General features: G+C 38.3%; 1 protein-coding gene across 1 annotated transcript in view; it reads left to right on the top strand.

Moving 5' to 3' along the window:
• Positions 1-11,459: 11,459 nt before the first annotated feature.
• Positions 11,460-24,801, top strand: part of LOC117729383 (E3 ubiquitin-protein ligase rnf213-alpha-like) — a 34,452-nt gene continuing 21,110 nt past the window's right edge. Inside the window, 13 exon segments of the mRNA XM_034530393.1 lie at positions 11,460-11,524; positions 12,694-12,900; positions 13,366-13,558; positions 15,942-16,125; positions 16,420-16,593; positions 18,480-18,632; positions 19,419-20,038; positions 20,425-20,584; positions 20,667-20,884; positions 21,310-21,447; positions 21,681-21,839; positions 21,993-23,274; positions 24,501-24,685. Of these exon segments, the coding sequence (XP_034386284.1) occupies positions 11,460-11,524; positions 12,694-12,900; positions 13,366-13,558; positions 15,942-16,125; positions 16,420-16,593; positions 18,480-18,632; positions 19,419-20,038; positions 20,425-20,584; positions 20,667-20,884; positions 21,310-21,447; positions 21,681-21,839; positions 21,993-23,274; positions 24,501-24,685 (3,738 nt within the window).

Raw genomic sequence — 24,801 nt, 5'->3', positions numbered from 1 at the left:
AAACTGCAAATCCCACAGTTAAAAACGAAAAGAATCATAACACAGACCTCGTTGGACTACATTACAGAGTCTCTTTATCGCAGAGAGGTACAATTGCATTTTGGTGAATCCAAAAAAGGAGTTTTCACCTTGTTATTATAATCATCCTGGAATTATAGTTTAAGAGCATTCATTTGAGGGATAATATCTGCTTTTAGCGGTACCTTCAGAAAAGCAAAGTCTGCCTTGTACTTTAAGGGTCTTGTACACAAGCACATTCACTCAGCCATATAGACCTCTCTGGTTGAAGTTGGCCTGAGCTGTTCATTATACGGTGCAAGTTGTCCCTGCCTTCGAGGTCCAATAGAGCATAGGGAGGGAAGGAGACAATTAGTCTGTGTGGTCACACATTCAAAGGCAACATACGGGAACACATCTATACAGTGAGTGTGTAAGGCCTTTAAAGCCAATAGTGTGTTAGGGAGCATTGTTTTTCAGGAAGTCCATGACTGACCATACAGTCCTTGGGGGTTAATGAAAATATCAGCTTGCACAAGACATGAACAGTTGTCGATGTATCCTCAGAAAAGGCTTACTTCCGTTTTATTCACTCTGCACAACATAATTTAGAGAAGTTGAATCTGAAACTGATCTGATTTCAACTCTGGTCTCACGCACCATCCTATGATGGTCACATGATAATTTCAGTTTCCATTTATGCGTCATTTCTATCACGGATTTTCACATTTCACTTTCAATGTTTTAATTAATGTGAATTTGGCACTTTTAATTTAAGTTTAACATAATTTCCCTTTTTAAAATGTAATGTCCTAATTAACTAAAATAGTAGAATATTACCACTGTTTGTTTCAGGTCACCTTTAAAGGGAAAATAAACGAGATGTAGATCTCCAGTGTAAGTGTGGGGAGCAATAGTGGCAGCTCTTTAAAGCTCCTTTAATGTGTTTGGTTTCCTCCCCTTTGCATGTTGTTTTTGTTTCGTCTAAAAAAACCCAGATGGGACCAAATTGTTGCCTTCATTGCCTTCATTACTCTGCAGCTTGTAAAGGGTTATACAGAGGAGGTGTGTGTGCGTCACAGGTAGGCCCCATCCATCACTGCAAAGCCGTGTGTGGGTGGATCACATGATGGACCCTGTGATGTCAGATCTCTGAACACTGTAGCGGAAATGGAGGTGGTGGTGGTGGTGGGGGGGGAGTAAACCAACAGAGGAGAGATATTTTTGTCTAAAAGCTGAGTATCAGTGTAGAGAGAGTGGGGGTGCTGAGCCTGCAGTCAAGAAAAAAAGGGTAGACGGTAGAAATGGATGTAGCACACGCACGCGCACGCACACATGCGCTCACTCGCACACACACACACAGACATTTCCCTTTCCCTTTAATTTATAATACACCAACACACAATGTGAGCAAAATACATTTACAAAGAGTTAAACACGTCACAATAATGCCTTCTCAATTCTGGAAATATTAATTAAAATGTTATAGTCTGTCTTGTTATCAATGGACACGGAAAGACACATACGTATCTCGCCTTACTTTGCTTAAACAATGACTGTAACACAACGGAAGAAGATTCTGTCAGTATCAGAGACATTTGGAAATAGATTTTTAACCATAAAGAAATTGTGGTCAGAATGTAATAAATACAACACAGTTGATGTTGTTCATGAGGAATAAAATGAAACACTGCTACAGCGTTTTGGAAAGCTACAGAAAGTGAGAGTTTAATACCAAAAAATAGATATGGGTTGGCGTATCACTTCAAATGTTACGTTCATTTTGTACTGCAGTTGCAAATGCAAGAGAATTTCTCGATACTGTCAGAGAAATTGCTGCAAGTCAAAGACAGAAAGTGATGAGCTGTCAGGAATGCTTGACATCGGATTGGAATGCGATGGTCGGGAACAATTTGTGCTGAATTGAGCAACATGTGGTTCCTTTGTTGAATTTCTTGCCAACCTACTGTGAGGTTTGAAAGCTAATGAACCCCAATGCATAAGTCAAGTCTTATGTTATTTAGCTGGCAAATGGTTTGCTAACATGGATGAAATTAGATATTGTATAAGTGTGCAAGGCGTTCTTTCAAAGTAGTTAACAAGATAAATATCAGGCCAACAATGTTACAGTGTCTGAATGGCATGTACTGTTGTGTGCTTGAAAAATAAAACACGTCCAACAAAACCTGAGGTTTCATTTTCTTTTGCTGCACTTATCTTTTATACATCACCATATGAATAGATTGCTGAATCTTCAGCTGAAGGGATGTGATCTTGGACCTCTTTGGTGCTAATGTTGATGATAAATATATTAACTTTATAATAAACAGCTATTATATGTTTTTTCCCCCAAAAATAAGACAACGCCTTAAATGCTTTAACGTGCTACTAGGTGTGCCCCCCACCCCTACACTGATGTCAAAATCTGAAACATTTTCACTTTCCAAAACTCACTCTGACATTCACGTCACATATTGTTGTATGAGGATACGTTTACAGCGACCAACCAGGTATGTGAGGCGAAACACTTTTCTCACTCAAGCTCTCCATTTTCATTCTTAACTAACTGTTTCTGCTATTTTTAATGTTAAAGATTGAAAGTGTGCGCTGATTTACATTTGAACCAATAAAAGGTCTCAATTCTCTCTATGACGGCGGTCTTTTCACTCAAATTTCAAGTGTGGCTGTTCAGAACATCTTAAAACAAAAGCAGCCTTACGGGGACAGTTTACCCCAAAATCTAAATGACATACTTCACCGTACCTGTATTGCAATTTATTAATCTAGTTTGTTTTGATGTGATTTTTTGTTCAGCACAGTTCCATAGTAAATAATGTAAATGCCAAGTAGGTATAGGCTACACATGTGATTGTCCTACTAACCTGCTCCACTGGGGCTGATGACGTAGTTTCTAAGTGTAGGTATAGTTCCATGTTCATGGAGGACGTAGGAACCCACACAGAGAAAGAGAGAGAGAGAATGTGTGTATGTGCGTGTGTGTTTCTGTGTGTGCGTAACGTTGGTTTGTATAAAGTTTCACACACTTCACCACAAAACCTCACTAGGGCGACACCTGTAACAGCCTGCTGATCTACCTTACCTCTTTTTGTTTTCTATATTTATTTCATATTTATGTATTCATTCTTATCTTGCAGCTCTAAAAGTCAATCAATAATATTTCCCAGTAGAAGAGAAATGTGCTTCTTAACCTCAAATGGAGGATTCCATCCATTTTCCATCCTGACTATGAAACATAAACATGTACAAGATTTTGTAACTTAATTTCTAATGTTAAATGTTACCAAAAAGACCAACATGTAGCCTCTTGTGTTTGGCATGTGTTAAAAGATTATTGAAACCTCTGCAGTGAATGTGAGAGGACAACAGGTTGATCTGCCACATCCGAACAGAAACTCTGCTCCTGCTGGGCGGTCCAGGGGTTCGGTGGTTGATACTAACACCCAACAGCAGGGGAAGTGTGTCTAAATATTGGTCCTGATCCTTTCTGTATGTGTGTGTTTGATAAAATTGTTGTGTGCGTGGGTTTCCCCTGAGTGCCCAGGTGTCTTCATACAGTCCAAAGACATGCAAGTCACATGATTTGGTACGAGGTACACGCTTAAGGGATCCCCTAGTTTCCTGCAGGCCTATAACAATGTGCCCAAGTAATCCTCAGACTACTATTACTCTATGTGTATGTGAATTGTCTAGTTCAAGATTACAAGCTTTTATCTTCATGCTCTGTTCCCATTTGTGAAGAACCGATATTTGACTAATTTCATTGTATTCACTCCATAGACTTGTTACCAAACCTCTGAATATTGAATTTGTCTCCCTTTTTTTGCAAAGTATTTACTGTTTGAGGACTATTTCCTCTTAGAAAGAATAGCTATGGAATTAATGCTGTGAGCCTGTAGAGTCCACTGAGGCATTTTATGTGACATTTATTTCATATTGGCCTACAAATTATTTGACTTGAGTTTAAAAACTGTATATCATGAAATAGTAGATTTGTCACTAACAAAAACTGAAGTCTAGTGGCAAATAAGGATACATATATAAGTTCAACATAATGGTGCTAAGGTGAACAGAAACATATTTAACCAGAACTTAGGATAAACAATATAGTGAGGGCTCTCTGAAACAAGAGACACTGTCTCTCCATCTTCCAACTGCAGTATACTATATATATATATATATATATATATATATATATATATATAGTATACTGCAGTATACTATATATACAGTATATATATATATATATATATATATATATATATATATATATATATATATATATATATATTTATTCACAGATTCATTCATCAATTTGGTTTTGTTATTCAAGCTGTTTTGATAAATACGAGTGAATAGATCATTTGAAATTAACTCTCATTTTGTGAGGAAAGAGCCTGCAAGACATTGAAATCAGGGAGTAAAAAGTATAAAAGAAATACCCACAATCTTTTGACATTGTCATGTTAACGTGATATGTTTGAAGCAAAGTGCTGTCCCATTCGTATTTACACCATTTCACCACACAGCCTCTCACAACCAATCATATAGCAGGTGACGTCAGTAAGTCCCTGAGGGTTTGAGACCTTTGGGGGGGCACTGGGATTGGGGCAAGAGCCTTTGGGACAACCGTCAATATGGCGGCCCAGAACCACGTCCGGTTCAAGCGAGAATCAAGGAAAATGACAAATAAGAGATGTGGGATGTACTCTGGTTAAACACACTCAAAGGCTCATAGAAAGAGCACTTGGCAACTTTGACACACTGGCAAGGAGTGTGTGGAAAAGGGCAGTTCTAAAAGTAGTTTTGGTAATTACAGTGAAAACACGCCCATAGAGTTTTGCAGATGAGTGCAGTTTGCCCTTTTTTGCATCTGATAGCAGTTATCCATGTAGCAAGTTATGGTTGCATTTCCCCATCTGCGGATCCTTTGAGAAGTAAATGGTTTCTTTTAGTCTTATTTGTACAGGTTTGACTGCAAAAGCCACGCAGTCCTTTTGTGAATTCGCCCCTGAATCTATCTTCGCTCTGGTCTAGTGCTCCTTGGGTGACTGGGACCACTGACCTCCATGTGAATGATGAATATCACAGATTAAACAGCACAGATATTAAAACAAAATCTTGCTACCATCTCAATTGAAGGAATAAAATGCTGCTTTTGAAGGAACAGCATTTATGTGAGATGAATGTAGAGGGAGAGAGAAATGCTCTGTATGGGGAGATGTTTTTCCAGGCAGGCTGCGATTAGATGCGGTTCCCTAAATATGTTGGCAGCATGGTATACTTTGTGCCCAGTGGTAAAAATAGGCCTTCTTCCCGAGGGAAATGATGACGTGTGCAGCCTGCCTGCATCATCAGCCACAAGTCGGCTTCATCTTCATACTGAAAGAGGCAAGTGTGGGTGGAGCATCAGTGATCACCATGGCAACACATGCAGAGTGACGCAGGTAAAGGGAATAGAAAGGAAGAGAGGTAGTGATTGGCTGGCGGCTGCAATGGTTTGTGTCTGTGTGTGTGGAAGAGATGTGTGGGTGGTAAAGAAGAGGAGGAGGACTCAATAGCCCGGCACTGAGATTAGCTCCCACACACACACACACACACACACACACAGTCCAAGCCTGTTAGCACGGTGTACAATTCAGCCTATAGCAATAAGATGATATGATTTAACACGCTCCTTTAGCACTGACTTCAGAGGCAGTGGAAAATAGTGTTATTTTCCTCCCTCACAAATGCCATCTTGGATATTATGCATGGACCTTGGGAGAAATATATTCATAGCATTCCCCCCACATGAACCAAATGCATCCTGCTCTTTCATTTCAGTGCCATTATAATAGACCTTTTGGCAATTCGGCTCCTTTGGCAAAGCCTTCTTCCTGAATTTAATTACATTTCAAAGGTTGTTCTGTCCCATAGTCTTTTTATTTTATTTACTGCAGTTACTGCACGGTCCGAGGAGGCAAACAGGACCACATCATCCGCAAACAGCAGAGAGGCGATCCCGAGACTCTCGAACCGGATCCTCTCCACCCCCTGGCTGCGCCTAGATATCCTGTCCATGAAGGTCACGAACAGGACCAGTGATAAAGGGCAGCTCTGGCGGAGGCCAACACCCACCGAGAACGTGTCTGACTTACTACCGAGGAGACGAACACAGCTCCTACTGTTGCCTCCGCGACCAACGCCGCTGCAGCCCTTCTGGCCCGCCAGTACCCGTCAGCTGCTTCAGGAGACCCCTGGGCCAGCCAGGCCCGAAAGGCCTCCTTCTTCAGTTTGACGGCTTCCCTCACCCCCAGTGTCCACCACCGGGTTCTCGGGTTGCCGCCACGACAGGCACCGATGACCTTCCGGCCACAGCCCCGAGCAGCCGCGTCCACAATAGAAGCTTTGAACAAGGTCCACTCGGATTCCATGTCCCCAGCCTCCCTCGGGATTTGTGAGAAGTTCTTCCGGAGGTGGGAGTTGAAGACCTCCCGGACAGGATCCTCTGCCAGACGTTCCCAGTTCACCCTCACTACACGTTTGGGCTTGCCAGGTCTCTCTAGCCGAGTCCCCCGCCATCTGATCCAACTCACCACCAGGTGGTGATCAGTTGACAGCTCTGCTCCTCTCTTCACCCGAGTGTCCAAGACATACGGTCGCAGATCAGATGATACGATTACAAAGTCGATCATTGATCTCCGGCCTAAGGTGTTCTGGTACCAGGTACACTTATGAGCCACCTTATGTTCGAACATGGTGTTCGTTATGGACAAACTGTGGCTAGCACAGAAGTCCAAGGACAAAACACCATTCGGGTTCAGATCGGGCAAGCCGTTCCTCCCGCCAGGTTTCTCTGTCATTGCCCACGTGAGCGTTGAAGTCTCCCAGGAGAACTATGGAGTCGGCAGGCGGCGCCCTTTCCAGGACCCCTCCCACCGACTCCAAGAAGGCCGGATACTCCGAAATGCTGTTCGGTGCATAAGCACAAACAACAGTCAGAGCCTTACTCCCCGCAACCCGTAGGCGCAGGGAGGCGACCCTCTCGTTCCCCGGGGAAAACTCCAACACAGCGGCGCTCAGCCGGGGGCTCGTGAGTATCCCCAATCCCGCCCGGCGCCTTTCACCCTGGGCAACTCCAGAAAAGGACAAAGTCCAACCCTTCTCCAGGAGCTTGGTTCCAGAGCTCATGCTGTGCGTGGAGGTGAGCCCAACTATATCTAGCTGGTACCGCTCTGCCTCCTGCACCAGCTCCGGCTCTTACCCCGCTAGTGAGGTGACGTTCCACGTCCCTAGAGCTAGTCTATGCCTCCGGCGATCGGCCCGCCCAGGTCTCCCGCCTGGCCCGCCTCCCGGTCTACATAGCACCCGACCCCGATAATTCTCCCTGCGGGTGGTGGGTCCACAGGGTGACTGCTGCTCCATGGTGTTTTTTCGGGCTGAGCCCGACCGGGCCCCATGGGCGAAAGCCCGGCCACCAGACGCTCGCCGACGAGCTCCCCTCCTGGGTCTGGCTCCGGGAGGGTGCCCCGGTTTCCCTTGTCCGGGCAAGGTAGCTTCAGTCTGTGGGCTACTTATCAGCAGGGTTTATTGAACCGCTCTTAGTCTGGGCTCTCCCCCGAGACCTGTTTGCCTTGGGAGACCCTACCAGGGGCTGATGCCCCGGACAATGTAGCTCCCAGGATCACTGAGCCACTCAAACTCCTCCACCACGTTAAGGTGGCGATTCATAGGAGGAATATTGCCACCTAGTGGTTACTAATGATGATCTCTGTGTGTGTTAGTGCTGGAAGTTGTCGAACATGTCACTAAACATGGTTAATATAATAGTACTTCTAATGATGTATATTATGTGCATGACTTACATTAAAGGTGCTAGTGACATAGGGCTGCAACGATTAGTTGATCAGTTGAAAGAAAATATCATCAATTATTTTGATAATTAATCATTTTAGGAATAGAGACCTATAACTATTCCCTAGTTCCAGCTTCTTAAATATAAAGATTTGCTGTTTTTCTGTGTCATATTGTAGTTGGACAAAAAAAGCTATTTAAAGGTGTCACTTTGGATTCTCGGAAATAGTGAAAAGGCCACACCTCTTACTGTAAATCAAAAGTGAAAGTAAATGAATAAACTATATAACATCAGTTATCACTTTCAGATTCAACCATGTGCGGATAAAGAGGTTGTTCTGTCCCATAGTCTTTTTATTTTATTTACTGCAGTTACTTCCAGTCTGTTCTTTCTCTCCAAGTCACCTTTTACAACCCTTCCTGTTTTGTTTTATTTTAAAGAACATGAATGTAATTATTTTTTTTCTTTTAACAAACCATTCAAACAGTTTGGATGAAGTTGTTTCTTCTTGTCATTGTTGGGATACAATAAAAATGTCCCCCTGCAATCTAGTATTGTATATAACTCAATTACAGAAATGATCAGTTTGATGGCGTCCATGCCATCTTGGACTGCTACAACACTTTCAATCAACATGTACTCCTTGTCCACAGTGCCTTTTAGCAAAAAAAACTGTGCATAAAGCATGAGATACAATACGGAGCCACAATCATAAATGAAACCTACAATAAATGTCTTCATCCATGATAAAGTTGCTGTTTTACAACATTTCACTGCATGGATGACAACATGAGACGAGACTTTGAACCCAGTAAGGAAAGTGGGTCAATACAGGAAGAGGAAAGGAAAAAGGGAAATACCATTAGGAACACTATCACTTATTTTACTCGCTATTAAACTATATATGTTTTAGATAAATGAATATTGCCACTAGTGGTTACTAATGATGATCTCTGTGTGTGTTAGTGCTGGAAGTTGTCGAACATGTCACTAAACATGGTTAATATAATAGTACTTCTAATGATGTATATTATGTGCATGACTTACATTAAAGGTGCTAGTGACATAGGGCTGCAACGATTAGTTGATTAGTTGAAAGAAAATATCATCAATTATTTTGATAATTAATCATTTTAGGAATAGAGACCTATAACTATTCCCTAGTTCCAGCTTCTTAAATATAACGATTTGTGTCATATATGAGAGTAAATTAAATGTATATTGTAGTTGGACAAAAAAAGCTATTTAAAGGTGTCACTTTGGATTCTCGGAAATTGTGAAAAGGCCACACCTCTTACTGTAAATCAAGTAAATCGATTTAAAGTGGATAATCTTTCTGTGTCCTTTATTTATTTTTATTTTCCTCACAGGCTGTTGACACCAGATCAAAAGAGAAAACAAACACACGGCTGGCAGAGATACAGGAACTGCAGCCAGGCAATCGAGACGTAGATGTCCCTCTCAGTCAGAATATCTCGGAAACATCCACTGAACTTCAAGCACCACAAACGTAAGTTTAAAATAAGATTTTTGTTTCTAATCTACTGTATATATGAAGTATTATTGTCATGTTCGGAGCAAAGCATCTTAAATTACAAAAAAACTAATACAATCCAATCACTGTCCACTGTATTTCTAATCCAGTAATGATATCTGCTCCAAAATATTTGATATTGTATTATTGATTTAATAAAGAAAACAACAAATTCACTTTTATTTACTTGATTTTTCTTTTTTAGGTTACCAAGCAGCGAATGTATGCCTGTGTACTTCCATGCTGTCACGTCCAAAGATTTTCATTTGGACCCAGGAAAGGATACGGTTATGTTAAGGTCTGAAAGAATGTTTGGAGATTGGCATACATCTGGACAGAAAATGTTCTTCTTTAGGTACGTCTTCTTTTAAAAACACGTTGTTCACAATTATTCACAAAAATTAAATTAAACAATTAAATCAGATTGTTTTTTGCAATGCATTTTATGTTACTTTTGGCTTTCTTTACCAACTAGCAGCATAGTGGCTATTATCCGCCTGATTGTTTTATTTCTTTATGATGTATTTGTCACATCTTTGCCTGTCCAATCACTAATTATAATTGTTGTGTTTTACAGGCATCTAGGGAACAAGAGTTATCTTGTTGAAGGGCGAGTTATGATGCCCAGGAACTTAATTCATGAGAGTATACCCTACAAATATGAAGTTTTCAAGCACAGTGAAAACAAGAGATTGTTTGAGACTATCTACCACAAAGATGAAAATCAATATGTCAACAGGTGTCTGACAATCAAAGAGGACCTTGTAACACATGACGGTAATCTATATTAACTTCTTTTGATAACATCAGCTGAGCAAATATTGGCCATTTCTAGCATGTTTAGCTGTTTATTAGTAAGACATTGCAGTACAGGGTTACCTCAAAAGATACACTTTCATTTAGAAATAGTTTCAGATTGTCCACCACAGAACACTGGCAATAGGTCAGCAAGGTGGGTGGACGCTAAGATCTTGGACAACTGCTTGCTTGTTTCTCAAACTGAGTACTCAAATGTCTGATCTGTATTCAAGGTCAGAGGTCCGGAACAGTTGGCTATAACAAAAAAACATCATATTATGTTCATAACACAAGTAAAGATTTGATTAAAATCGCTCTGTTCATTGAGGAAGCTCTCAGAGAATTTAAGCAGTAATTAGGATTCTGCACGGAGGAATAATCCCCTCTTTTACAAACACATGTACATTAACATTAGATCTTAGTAAAATCAACAATACCAAAAGTTGATCACATGAACTGGCTGACAAAATGCAATGCTCAATTTCTACACATGGTTTGGCATGTCTAGCTATGCACACAGTTCTCTGAGAAGAGGACCGATTGCAGAGTTCAAATGTGTGTTGGTTGTAAATGGTCCAACAAACTTAATTAAGGGAAATCATTCAAAAAAGAAACACACAAAGTAACATTCATATTCATGTTGTTCTCATGGATTTTCAAGGAGAGTGGCACCAGTATGATGATATGATCCATCCCAAGCTGAAGAAGGGATACTGGCCTTTTTCTTCAATCCAAGATGATGTATTGAAAGGGAGAGATGTAGCTGGCAGGGTGATGCTGAATATCATCTTTGACCTTCTTACAACTTGGAGTAAACCAAATTTGGACAACTTCTTTTTACTGCTACGACAGTTCTTTTCTACATATAGCAAGCCTGTACTTCATCATGGCACAGAAATGTCGTGGGGATTACCATACAATCGTGAACAGGTAAATCTCAATGGTTTATTTTGTAATGGCACTGGGTCCTATTAAAACTAAGACAAAGTGAATTCATAAAAGAAATCTCAGCAAGAATTAACATCAGTGTAAGTAAATATAATACATTGGTTGATTATTACTTTTTTCCTTTACTTTGTTTAGGTGAAAAACCTGCTCAGACCTGTTTTGGAGGAAAACATCAATCACAGCTCCAGAAAGCAGAAAAAAAGGACAAAATCCCCTTTACCACCTTTGCATGCAGGAGTTGTTAGTTTGCTGATTTACAACCAGTATCTGAAAGACGACTTGAAAAATCAACTATCTAGTCTATGTGATATTCTTTGTCTGCCTAAGATGGAACAACAACATTTCTTGCCGTTCTGGATGAACTTTGCAAGCCCTTTGTCAGATAAAAAGAGGTAAGTGATATTTGATTTAAGTTAGCATAAAATAACAATCGTGACTAATACATCATTAACACAATGATAGTAAAGATTAGAAATAAATAATAGAAAAAACAGAAAAGCAAACAAGAAAAAATTATACAAAGTCAATGCAAATTTAAATTTAAAGAGAAGACAGCATGAGCACTTAATATGCAAATCATTGTAAAGTTAAAAGCTCAGTAAGCCAGTAAGCTGAATTATTTGGCCTGGAAACAGTCAGTGAACCCTGTCACGTGATCTCAGACAAGATCAAAGATTCAACTTGACGTCAGCTTTAAGTTTGATTCATTTATTTATAATGAGTAGCATGTCACAAACAAGACTAAACGGAAAATCACAAAAACGACAGGAATAGAAGAAAAAATTAGATCTATTAAAGAGTCACAATGTTCACACTAACTATTTACAGTTGCGAGCTTTAACTTCTTAACTTTTACCATACTTGCACCCTGAGAACCATGTAAAGTATGTCATTGGACTTGTTGAAAGGGTCTATCCCACAGACTGTATTCCATAGCGGGTCCAGTTTCGAAGCCTCAAGTTCAGAATTTCTGACTATCGTCATTTGGCCAAAATCAAAAGTATAGGAAGAAGAGAAGATGTGTTGCTATTGTTTTGGCTCTTCAGTGTAGATGTTCAGGTTTTAGAAAACAATTTAAAATGTGTGAAAATAGGTTGCATCCTGAAACTGTGGACTCCATTATTGTGCATACTGTGCAGCCAAACACAAAGCCTCATAACGGGTCGTGTGTGTGTGTTGCAAACTGTGGACAAATATATTATACAGTGCCTTTTTACGTGGCATCAACCTTGCGTTTACACGTGGTGTCGGAAAAAGAGACATGATTAAAAGTATAAGTTTAGGTCACGGTGAAACAAAGGAGCTGCACAGATTAATTTGAGAACCCCCTACTTCCAGTGCCCATGTCTAAAATGCAGATCTTAACACAGTTGTCCAAATCTTTCAACAACATGGTACAGAGAAGACACAAAAACCTAAGGATTTATTGAATTATATTCTTAGTAATTATATATAACATTATGTATTTATTTTATAAACAACGTAGTCTGCTTTCCAATGATTACCTCTTTCCACATTGTTAATATAATGATACTAAACACTGACTTATCCACTGGTAAAGTTGTGCAGATGCTGTTGAGATACTTTGCAACAAGGCCAGGCAACACAATATTGAGAAGTGGGTCCTGGTCATCCCTCTGATTCACCTACTGAGAGGAGACAGCAAGCCATTTGAACCAGTTCCACCCGTCTCAAATCCAAAGTGTGACTCCTGGTCTGGCTTGTTGAGGAGCAAAGGAACACATTTCAACGGGGACAATTGTGCAAGGTATGGAAGTGTTTTTCTCCTACAACGACTTGAGCACATGCACAGCACTTTAAAAAAACAACATTTGACAAGTCTTCAAACAAAACTCATAAACCCAAACACTGCATGTCAGTGGCCCTAGATAACAGAAAAAGTATGTTACAGTATTTTACTTTTAATTCCCAGATTTTCCAAACCAGTGGTTCATGTTATATTTTAACCAAAAGTTCATAAAGCAATAACTTAGCATTTCAGGAAATACTTTGTAATGTGAGGTTGCAAAGCAACCAGTGGAGACCCGAGAAAGTCACTGATCCAGTTCAGGAATATACTTTTGTCTGGTAATAGTTATATTATTGATGACATTGTGTTGAAATGTTGTTAATTGCATTGTTTGTTGGTTTGTTTCACCCCGGGTTATCTTGATTTTATGTTTTTTTCTACCTCACCTCCTCATCACCATAATCAACTCTGACTTTAACTCAGGAGTGTGATCCGTATCATGAAAGACAATGCATACCTGACGGACATTGATCGTCTTCTTGGGCCCTCTTGGATGTCTCTGGTGTGTGTGGATGATATAACAACCGTCATATCCAGTATGCACGTTGAGCTTCTAGACATGCTTCATTACATACAGTTCAGTATCAAATCTGGAATCACTCACTCCAACTACATGGTATGTATCCTTAAAGCAGCTCAAATGTAATATTTGTATAATAATATATCAAATGTCTGCGGAAACAATGTGAAAGTGGCCACTCATAGTGATGAACCTACAGAGTATTGTCACCTGAGTATGCAGCTCCCCTCCTCTTTATGCAACTTAAAACAAGTTTCAGCTCATTCCCAAACAGCAGATAGACACAGTTATCGATCCGGTGAGCATAGTGGAGCATTTAAAAGCTAAAGAGACAGAGCTGGTAGACTCCAACAACATATCTAAATGAGAGTGAATACTTGACCTATATTCTTCAAGTGGCCAGAGATACAACTCCAAATAAATTATAATGTTGCTCATAACTGCTGGATAAATAAATAAGAAAATATTTGCAAACAAGTTTCCCACATCACCTTACAAAGTGATAATATGTCAGTGGTATGTTCACAACTTGTTTCTGCTACCTCCAATCTGTTATTGCAGGTTTAAGCTACAACTTGTTGAATGACTTCAGAACTATTTCAAATTACTTATGTACTGTAATTTGGTTCATAGACTTTCAAAGAATTGGCATTGGATCTCATCAACAGAGAAAGCCATCGCAGTAAAAGGTCAAATAAAACCTTTACCTATCAATATCATATACAGTATCTCTACAGATAGCAGTATCTATATTGCTAGCAGACTTAATGCAAACACAACAATAAGCAAATGTTCTTTTTCCATAGCTTTGATGACAAATATGGAGAGTGCTGCCTGAAAACCGCAGTACGGCTTCTTGGTTCTATTTGCAGTCACACAACAGATCAAGGCCTCAGTGATGTTCCTATTTGCTTCCTTGATTTGGTCTGTGTGATGGACAAAGCATGCGGTCACACTGATTCCCAGGTGAGACTCACCTGTCAGACTTTTTGACAAGCCACACTTCTATCCATAACAAGCCATGGTTGAGTTTACAGCAACAGCTTTATTTTTTCTTATTTTGTCTATCTTTTACATATAAAGAAGGAAAACATCAACTCAATGTAGATTACTGAATATGGTTAATGAGTTAATTGTTGTTTTTCCCATACCAAACATTTGTCAGGTTTCGGAATATGTATCTACACTTGTGTTTCACGTGTTGTTGTATTTGTGATGGTTCTCATTAAAAGCATGGTACACAGCAAAGCTTAAAAATACAAAATAGCTAAGTCTTGATATTTAATGCAAGCAGTGCAATTCTAGATAACAAGTGGGCTATGTTAAATTGTATTTTTTACTGAAAGAAGGGAGGTTTTCTATGTAAAAGACATTTAGAAAAATAAAGATATATAAAGTAACTTAATAACTGCCATTACAGTCAAGAGACAGAAATCAAGAGTCAATCTTGGAAGCATTAGAAACAATGAGGAAATGGCGAAGAAAAACCTTCACAAACAAACTGCTTAAAGATTGGAATCATACGCAGTTTTCTGCACTCCATGAAATGAAGGTAAGCAGAAATGAATGGCAGTAATGTATGTGTTGTTCTATCTTATGGGTTTACATTCAAATTGTAAATAAAATGTCCAATGTAACAGCCAATTGATGTTTTCTATAGTATTGCAGCATAGCTGATCTAATACATGCCCTTTCTAGGTATGGGACAAGTTAGTCTCAGTATCCTTCAGTTGTGAGAAACACACTTCATTATGGAGAACCACCTTCATGGATGATTTTGAAGGAAACTTAAAACAAGTAAGCCTAGATTTGTGTTTGTGTTTTACAGATCTTGATTTCTGGTATTTACATGTTTTTACTTGTGCATTTGAGAAACTAAACTGAAGATGCGTGCTTGTGTGCTAGGAACATCCTGAGGATCAAATTGGAATATACTCTAACAAGATGGAAGAACTGAGCAAGACAAGTGCATTGTTATGCAACATAATGGAGAAATGTGCAGTGGAGGCGATTGCAGCTATTTGTCAGGTTTGTTGAATAAGTAGTTAATAAATGCTTTGTAATATTAATATATTGTACATTTAATTGCTTATGAAATTGTTTTTAGTTTGTTTGTTTATAAACAATTGTACTGGAGCAGAGAATAATGGTGTAAAGCATTGAAGGTGTTAAAACAATTATTTAGCAACTTATAATTATTGTTGCAAGACTTACCTGTATTTAAAGACTTCCAAAGACAACTTAACATTGTAGAGTATAACAAAGATTATCCCGCACTGAATGTGTTAATTAAATCAGTACAACTATCTTTTCTGAGCTCTCTTGATATACGCACCTGCGTGACAAATACAGTTTTTCTCTCAGTCTTCTTAACAAAACTTGAGAGGACAACTAATTTCATTGGCTGAAATGTACTAGTGTGTGGTGCCTCTTGGAGTACTACATGGTTCAATCTTTCCTCTAACCTTTTTCTGTTTAGGATAAATCTGTCAGGGCTGCGTCAGCTCTATTTGAGAAACATGATATCACAAAGTTTGGGAAGCTGATGTCTGTTGTTGTGCTGAAGACATGGCCCACAGATGCAAATGGAGATTACATTGAAGGCGAGGACTTGATATTTGAGTACCTTGTAAATTGGCCCATAGTCAAAACATTTTTCCAAGGTAAATACTTAATTGTTATTGATAATGTTGTGAGAATGACTGGTAATCTGCGCTTAAATAATGTTTACCTTATTACTACTCTTTTACGTAATGTACGTATGTGAAAGACAATAGTGATGCCTTAAGAAAGAAAGTGGAGGCTGGCTGTCATTGGGTTGTTTTTGGCTCATCTAAAAGCTGTATATTTAATTATTGTTTCATTGTCAAATGTTATTTTGTGAACAACTGTTTCTTTTGTTTACATAATCCGCAGTAAAATCTTTTGTAGTTTATGTTTGCACATTTGTTTTCCAGGTGTAAGAGGAAGACTGATTGAAAGTTTGTCAGAAGAAGTGCAAATCAAGATGACTTTGGCCAGTTCAGCATTCAAATCTGTGTCAGAGAAGTTCTTCAGTGGAGAGATCCAGATGAAAACTTTAAACACAATCTTCCAGAAAGAATGTGAATTTGTTGACTTGCTGAAGATCGGTAAATTGGAATATCTTTTTCCTCTGACTTCTCTTTCTTCCGCTTTTTCTAACTTATTCTTCTACTTCCTCTTACTCCATATTGTGTATGTATAAACCCATTTGACTCCAATTCCAGTGCAGTATTGACATAATAATAATAGAGGCTGCTGTACCCAAATTAGAACAAGGCATATTTTAATCTGAGTGGTATTATATAATGGAGATGTCTCAATGGAACATAATATTATAATCTGGGTCAACACAATTTTCTGCATGACTAGATATCCAATGGTGTATGTTTTGATAGTGTTGGTTTTGGTAACACTTTATAATAACTGCAAGCTATGAAGGATTAGTTATGAGTAAACACATAATTCAGCATTTATAAACCATTGTTCCACACTTTATAAATGATGGATTCACCATTTGTAAATTAAATATTATATAATGCTTCATAGTGTGCAGTTATTATAAAGTGTTACTGTTTATTTGTGTTTGTCTCTGTAATATTTGGTCCCATGGCTCGGTAACACTTTAAAATAACTCCACGCTATATGAAGCATTATATAATACTTCATTAAAGTGTGGAACAATGCTTTATAAATGATAATGAATGCAATGTTTACTCATACTTAACTAATGCTTCATAGCGTGCAGTTATTATAAAGAGTTACCTTACTTTTTTATTAGATATTAACTGATACTTTCAATCTCGCTTTCAATCTCGCTGTTTTTTTGTTTGACCAAAAAAACAGCGAGATTGAAGAAAAGTCAGAAAAATGAATGCAACTCAGTGTAGCAGAACAATTTCTTCTTCTTTCCTACCTCATCCATGAGCTCACTAATCCTCAGATTTATCTAAACTTTAAAGCATTAAAAAGAACATACAGCAGTCCTACAGAGCACCTTCTTTCCTCAGGCTGCTTGATAGATAATAGTTTTTGTTTAGTGTTTTCTTATGTAGCATATTTGGGCTACAACTCAAAGTTATGACCTAAAATGTATATTACTTTTATTTTGAGGTGAAAGTATTATATCCCGGTAGACCAAAATTACAAGGAATACTCGACTCAAAACATGATTCTTCAAATTACCACTATTATTTGCAATGTAAGGCAGAAAGAAAGACAACGTTTTAAATGTTTTATTTAACTTGTTTATTGTCTCCAAATAAGAATAACAATGAGGTATAGACCTATAGTACATGTGTTTTTGGAGGATGAGCCTGCTTCATAATGTAACTGTAATGGGACTCATCCAGAGTAAGTGGCTTAGTAGCAACCATGCTGTTGTTTGGAGTTGTGAGGAAACTGTATTGCTGAGCAATTGGAATTACATTACACTTAGAATAATGTACATCTCTGAAGAAAGTGAAAGCTGACATAAGCATTTACATCTTAACCCATATGAAGACAGAGTTGTAATATACGCAACGTAAATGCTGTTTGACCAGTACTGTGCAAAAGGCACTGATACAGCGTAGTATCGTTACATTTTGTATACTTGTTCATTATAATAAAGGTCTGCTAGAAATGGACTGAAGTGAGATGAACCAAGCGAAAACTTTATCTTATTAGATAAAACAGACTGTATAATTTTCTGTTGAAAATAGGCAATGAATTGCACTATATTGCAACGTTTGATATCACAGTACTCAGCATATCGCAATAATATTGTATTGTGACCTTAATTATTGTGATAATTCCGTATCGTGGGGCCTCTGGGGATTCTCACAACTACTTTTATTACTTTGATAAAATGGTATACTGCCCACCCCTACTTCATATTCCCTACACGTGTGTTCGTATGCACTATTATGGGGACCCTTTACAATTCCAGGTTGAGCTTTACAGTTGAGAGTCGAATTTTGTGTTAGTGTTCATCTGTATGTTTATGTTCCTCTAGATGCCCTCTGTGATGATGGTCGTTTTAAAGATGGCAAAAACAGGAGCAAATTTCTGAGACAAAGAAAAGACGAAGCAGAAGCTGTCCATAGTGAGAAGGAGCTTGTCATGGGTCTTCTACAAATCTGCCAGGAGCTTCCACAATATGTCAAAGGTCAGCAGGGCTGGCACACTGAGATGAGTGATGATGCTAAGCTGTTGACCTGAGAGCTCACCAGCTGCTTGGTGATTGATCGTATATTCTGCGTAGAAAGTCACCCAATCTAGTGTGTCAAATCAAAACATGCCAGCTGTATGCTGTGGAACCAGGAATGGGAGTGGGAGGGAGACGTTTTCTGGTTGTCCATAGTGAACTTAGTATTGGAACACAAGGTGTGTTTACTTTCCAGAAGTATTTACTGACACATCTGCTGTTGGTTCTGATGCTGGTTGGCCTTCCATATTTTTAGCGGTTTATTAACCATGACAATGGTTTGTTTGTTTGTTTCTCGTTTCATAAATACAGACAATTAGCAGTTTATTCTATGTCAGTGTTTGTACTCTTTGCAATGTAAACATGTGAGGCGACATGTTGTGAGACAGTCAATTTTGTCAGTACTTGCTATTTGAGTTTGGCAAAAGATTGCTGGTGTTTCTCAGCAGTTCTATGGAAACAATGACCAAGGTTACCAATAGACTCACCTTACTTGACAGTAAGGAAGTTGTTTGAACCAAGTGCTGCTTTTTATATCATAATGTATTTGCAGGGGCATCTAGCCCTTAGTGGTGAGTTCAGTTGATCTGACAATGCTTTAGTATCAAGTCGCTACTCTTGTACATTGAAAGGGACCTGTGAAATGGTTCTATTCTTGGATTAGGATATTTTTGGAGTAAGGACTAAGAGGACAATTGAAGGACCTGTTCTTCTCTACATTCTTAATAATATTTTTTTATTCCACAGTTGACTTCAAGGGGTTGGACAAAAAACTTCATCAGAACATTGAGATGATGAAATTGAATGAATTTATGAAGGTTTTCACTCTTGAAGGACAGAACTCTTCTACAATTAGTCAGGTCACTTATTTCAACCTTTGTGATGTCACCCGTCAAATGGCTTCAGAATTGCATCCCATTAAAGACAGTACAATCTTCAAAATGTGCTGGAAGAATCAAGTGAAAGAGCTGTCGAGAGACCAGCCTGATACAGATGACACTGAACATCTTGATGGAAATGAAGAAATCTACACTCTCGACCTGGTTTACAGCAAAGTATTCCAGAGCTGCTACAGCAAGTTCAAAGGACTTTATGATGATCTGAAGAGTGGGGAACTTATACTGGAAGAAATAGACAACATCTTTGAGGACTATAAAGGAAAGTACGAAGATTTGCACAAAGATTTAGACATCATGTGCAGAACAAATCCATCGGATAGCGGAAGATGGATAAGAGGAAGGATTAATCAGATTCAACTGTACCATGATCTTCATCTTGCAGTGGAATCTGCAAAAATCATCATGGAAATCAGGAACACAATATGCCCAGAAGGAGACTTTCAAGTACTGGAGAATTTGTTGCAAATGGTATGTTTCCCAACTATTTCACGTTGGGAAGAACAGATCTGTCCTTAAAAAATGTATTTTAAAGAAGCACCAGACCTGTAAGATATTACCAGCAGACTAACTGACATGACATCATTCATAAAGGAAAATAGCACATCATTATAGACACATCAGTCAATATGTAATTAGCTATTCCACTTTACACATTTATTATTTTGTAGATTACAATTTGAAGTGAAAATGGAAATAGTGCATGTACATTAGCCCACCATATACATCATTACGATAAGAGTTTGAGGAAAGTGAACTTATGCTAGTCTTTCATAGAGCCATCTTCACTACAATCATGAAGCATACACTCATCAAATTATTTTTTCATTACATTCATCTAAAATAATCTTTTTCAGAATCAAGCTGACTTCAAGAAAATCAGCCTGAATTGCATAGATGATAACATCATGACGGCCAAAAAGATGCTGATGGACATTACGAATGAGCGCAGTGAATGTCTTCAGAAACTGAGTTTGAGCAAAGAGTTTGTCCTGTGGGTTAAAGAAGCACTGGAAGGTATGATAAATTAAAAGGTTGTTTTCCAATGTGTAACACAAAAAAAAAAAATCAATGACAATAAGAACATTTCTCATTGCAGATATCAATGAGTTGAAAGTTTTCGTTGACCTGGCATCAATCTCAGCTGGAGAAAATGACCTGGATGTGGATCGAGTGGCCTGTTTTCATGACGCTGTTCTTGGTTACTCATCCATTTTGTATGGACTGAAGCAAGACTCCGATTTTGAATTCTTCAAAGAGTCATTGTCAAAATTGTGGAAGGCACTTGAAAATGACAGAAATATTCCAACAAAGCTGGTGAGACTCAATGTTACCACCATACAGTAGCTAAATTGCATCTAAAATCTAACAACAAGCAATCAAAAATACCTAAGTTATCGTATTGTATAAACCAAAGTATGTGAAAGTGAAAACTAAACTAAACTATTCATCATCAAATTTCAGCAATGAAATAACCCTCTTGTTGTCAGATAAACTGAAAAAAAAGATTTTTTTTGTTCATCTTCACGTTTGACATTTTACGCAAACCTTTTTGGAAAAGGTCTATTCTCTGAGGGAGCCAGCTACCTAGTTTCCTCTGCATGCCAAGTCCTATTTTATCCAAGCTCATAAACTAAATAGCCTACTATTTTACTAGCCATTTATAGAAAACAACAAGCAGGATTATTTTATTTTACTAGAGAAATACATTCAGGTTATTTTGGATTGGTATCTGATTTCAGCGGGATACAGCGCGTCACCTGGATTGGTTGAAGACTGTTAAGGAAAGTCACGGATCCGTTGAATTTTCATCCATGTCCCTGGCTACATCCATCAATGAGAAAGGGGTGTACTCCATCAAGGCCCGAACCAAGAAAAAGGTATGCTAAATGAACTACATGAAATTAATGCCTAAATTTGAATTTGAAATAACATGACAGCATTGATGTAATGATCAGATCGTTACCTTTTGAATATAATTTTGACAGAGACCTAAACATTTTTAGCAGTGGTAATGTTTATATGAATCAAAATTAAACAAAATAAAATGTGCAAGTGATGTGAAATAAACATACTAATGTAGTCCATATTATATTGATGTTTCCTATTATAGCTCTCTTTAGAGACTTCTCTGATGCTGCAAATTCCGGAGGGACATGGGAAAAACGTGACGTGCACATATGAGGACCTTAAAGAGTTGCAAAATAAGCTTATGCTCATGTCAGGAAGAGGGGAACAAGTGAAGTGGAGTGAAGTGGAACACTTTGCTGAGGTGTTGTATATCAATTGTATATTTTTATGACTTTTAATAAGAGATTTGTGCTTTAAGTTTGCTTCCCTGTAAAATTAATGGAATGTTTAAAAGAATGAATGCTTGTTATTTTTTACATTGCATGTAATCTCACTTTATCTTCTTCATATGTAGGTGTTTGACAACGTCCAAAGACTTGCCAAAGCATTTGTAGACCTTTATGCTGCAGGGAACCCTCTCTTCCGATGTTGGGAGGCTAAGATTTATTGCAAAACTCAGGATGATCCATGTATCATTATGGAAATCAACTTTTGCAAGACACTGCGTCGCATCCAAGTATGTGGAAGTTTAGTTGAACAACTTACAGCACTATCCAAGAAGATGGAGTTGTTTCTTGATGACTGGCGAAACTTCATGGACAAACAGAGATCTGATCACTACTACTTAAACTACTTCACAGCTGAACAAATATTCTACCTGTGTAGTGTTGTGGCTCCGACAAACGTAAATGTAGAAATAGAGGACACCGCTTTGATGATGCTCTCTTTCATCAAACCAAGCTGCACAACATCAGATGTCTGGAGCACATGGGGAAGGTTTGTCAACCAATTTGAGCCTGGCAAAAGAATTAATGAAGATACTCACTTTCAAAGTCACTTTCTTCAGCAGGAAGACAACAATATGCCTTCAGTCAATGTGAGTAATTTTACAGCCAATAACTTAGAAGACAAGGCAGACCAGAGTGTTGATTTAAAAGAACTGGAAGAGTTGTGGAACGGCTACATGAAGAATGAGGGAATCTTTTTTCATGACCTTTTGGACATAAGGTGTTTAGGGGGTCTGTTAAACATGATGACTTTCACAGAAGACCAAAGCAAAGACGAATGGGAAGAACTAGTGATGTCGGAGACAAAAGACGATTCATTCAGAAGACAACTCCCAAAAGGCCTCTACCCAAACCAACCGAATCTCATAATCTGCCCACATGATGAGGTCCTGACTTCAAGTATCTGCTTGTACATGACCAGTGACTATGAGCCACTGCCGAGTTATGATGAGGTTCTCTTGTGTACTCCTGCCACATCTTATGAGCAAGTAGAACTTTTCTTGAGGAGAGTTCTAACTCCAGGTGACATTGGCCAGAAGATTTACACAATGCTTTGGGCAGACCAATTAACCTATGACGTAAGCTGTGCAATGGAGAAGTGTTTTCAGAAACTGCGTTCCCTATTTAAACAAGATTACAGGCTAGTGATCTTTTGCAGTTCAGACAGGGAGCACACTTACATTCCTACAGCTTTCAGCCAGTTCAAAAGAGACTTTGTGCCACAAGAGTCATTGGAAAGGATCCAGAAGTACTTGTCCATGCATTACACTGTCCCCTCCGATTGCAAGAAGGCTGCGTTCAAAGGCAGCCATTCTGTTGGCATTGTTGTTTCCCGACGTGCAGGAGTAGGTGAGTACTACTTGAAAAGGGGTTTTACTTCTCATAATACTAATTTTCTCTTTGTGCCAGTGTTATGTAAGGGAATTATTAAGATAGATCCTCAACAAAACCAACTAAAGATATAATAGAAATTGCTATGGTTATTCATTATACAGTACATATTGAAAATCTGAACTTGTTCTGAACTCTACAGGCATGCAAACTTGTCCCCTTTCGGCAAAATGCACTGCATTGAAAACTATGTCGACCTTGCTCCAATGTTGTAGTAGTGTATTTGATTTTGATATATTTGATTATCCAGATGTGCCCATCACCGGGATGAGCAAAAACAGACCGGAACCAAATCCTTATCCCCGCCGCTTTCAAGCAGCCTTTAGACATAAAAGCAGAACGGGATAAAACAATTACAGGAATAATTGTCATTTACATTTCTATATAGCCAAGGTCAAACTAATAGTGAAATTCCGGTGTACTCCTAGGACACACTTACATTTTTTGTATTAGTCTGTTCATTTAGGTATTTTTAATTTCATAGCATAAGAGATGCTTTTCAGTTTTATAGCTTATTGTGACCCGTTAACCTGTTACAGTGTAATACATTATACAATACATTTGAAATGTTCCTTGTTTTTCTAATGAAAATGGTTTACCAAAGTTGACAAATGCTACTTCAGTCCCCAGAAAGATGATTTTTACAATCTTTAACACAAACACAACTGGCATATTAGTAAAGATTGTCAGTGTGTAGTCAGGATTAAGAGACAGTGTGAATTCACACATGTTAATATGATGATTACAATAATTTTGCATCGTTGTCATCATTTTCACCCCCGATTATTTTGCTTGCCTGACACAAGTAAGATCAAAATCTTTGCATTCATATGCAGTCACATTGCTGCCTATACATTAGGCACAAGTATGCTTGAATTTCACAAGTCTTAATTTATGCATTTAGCAAAGTTGTCTGGATATCACAATAATTCACAATTATTTTGTCACATATTGGGTTGGGTGACCCATGGAGATCTTAAAAATGGATGTTATATGAGTAATCTTACTGTTTATTGTTAGTTATCATATTGTATAATGCCTTAATTTTGGATTCTGCCTTTGTTTACAATATGATTAAGACATCCAGCACAATTTGTTAAATGGTGTCACTGTATTCTACTCAATTATTACTGATGTAATAATTTAAGTCAGCCAATTGACCTATGGTTATTCCACCATTTCAGGCAAGTCATTGTATGTCCAACGATTGTATGAAAAGCTGGAGGGAAGTGTTGAACCAGGAACTGCATTTAAGAAGTGCATCCGACTAACTGAACATCAGGTTGATGACCACAAGATTCTCCAGTCTTTGTATGACACACCAAAACAAAAAGATCTCATGGTGTTTCACTTTGATGTCACATCATCAGTAAGCATGTTTGTCTCTATAACCATGATAATGAAAGTTCTTAGTTTTTTAAAACTTCAAAAATATATTCATGCAATAACATTATTTATTTCTTCTTATAATGCATATTCTAATTC

This window comes from Cyclopterus lumpus, chromosome 4 (assembly GCF_009769545.1).
Source record: "Cyclopterus lumpus isolate fCycLum1 chromosome 4, fCycLum1.pri, whole genome shotgun sequence".
NCBI classification, from domain to species: Eukaryota; Metazoa; Chordata; class Actinopteri; order Perciformes; family Cyclopteridae; genus Cyclopterus; species Cyclopterus lumpus.
Note: the sequence above shows the minus strand (reverse complement) of the source record. Positions and strands in the feature narration are given on the sequence as shown.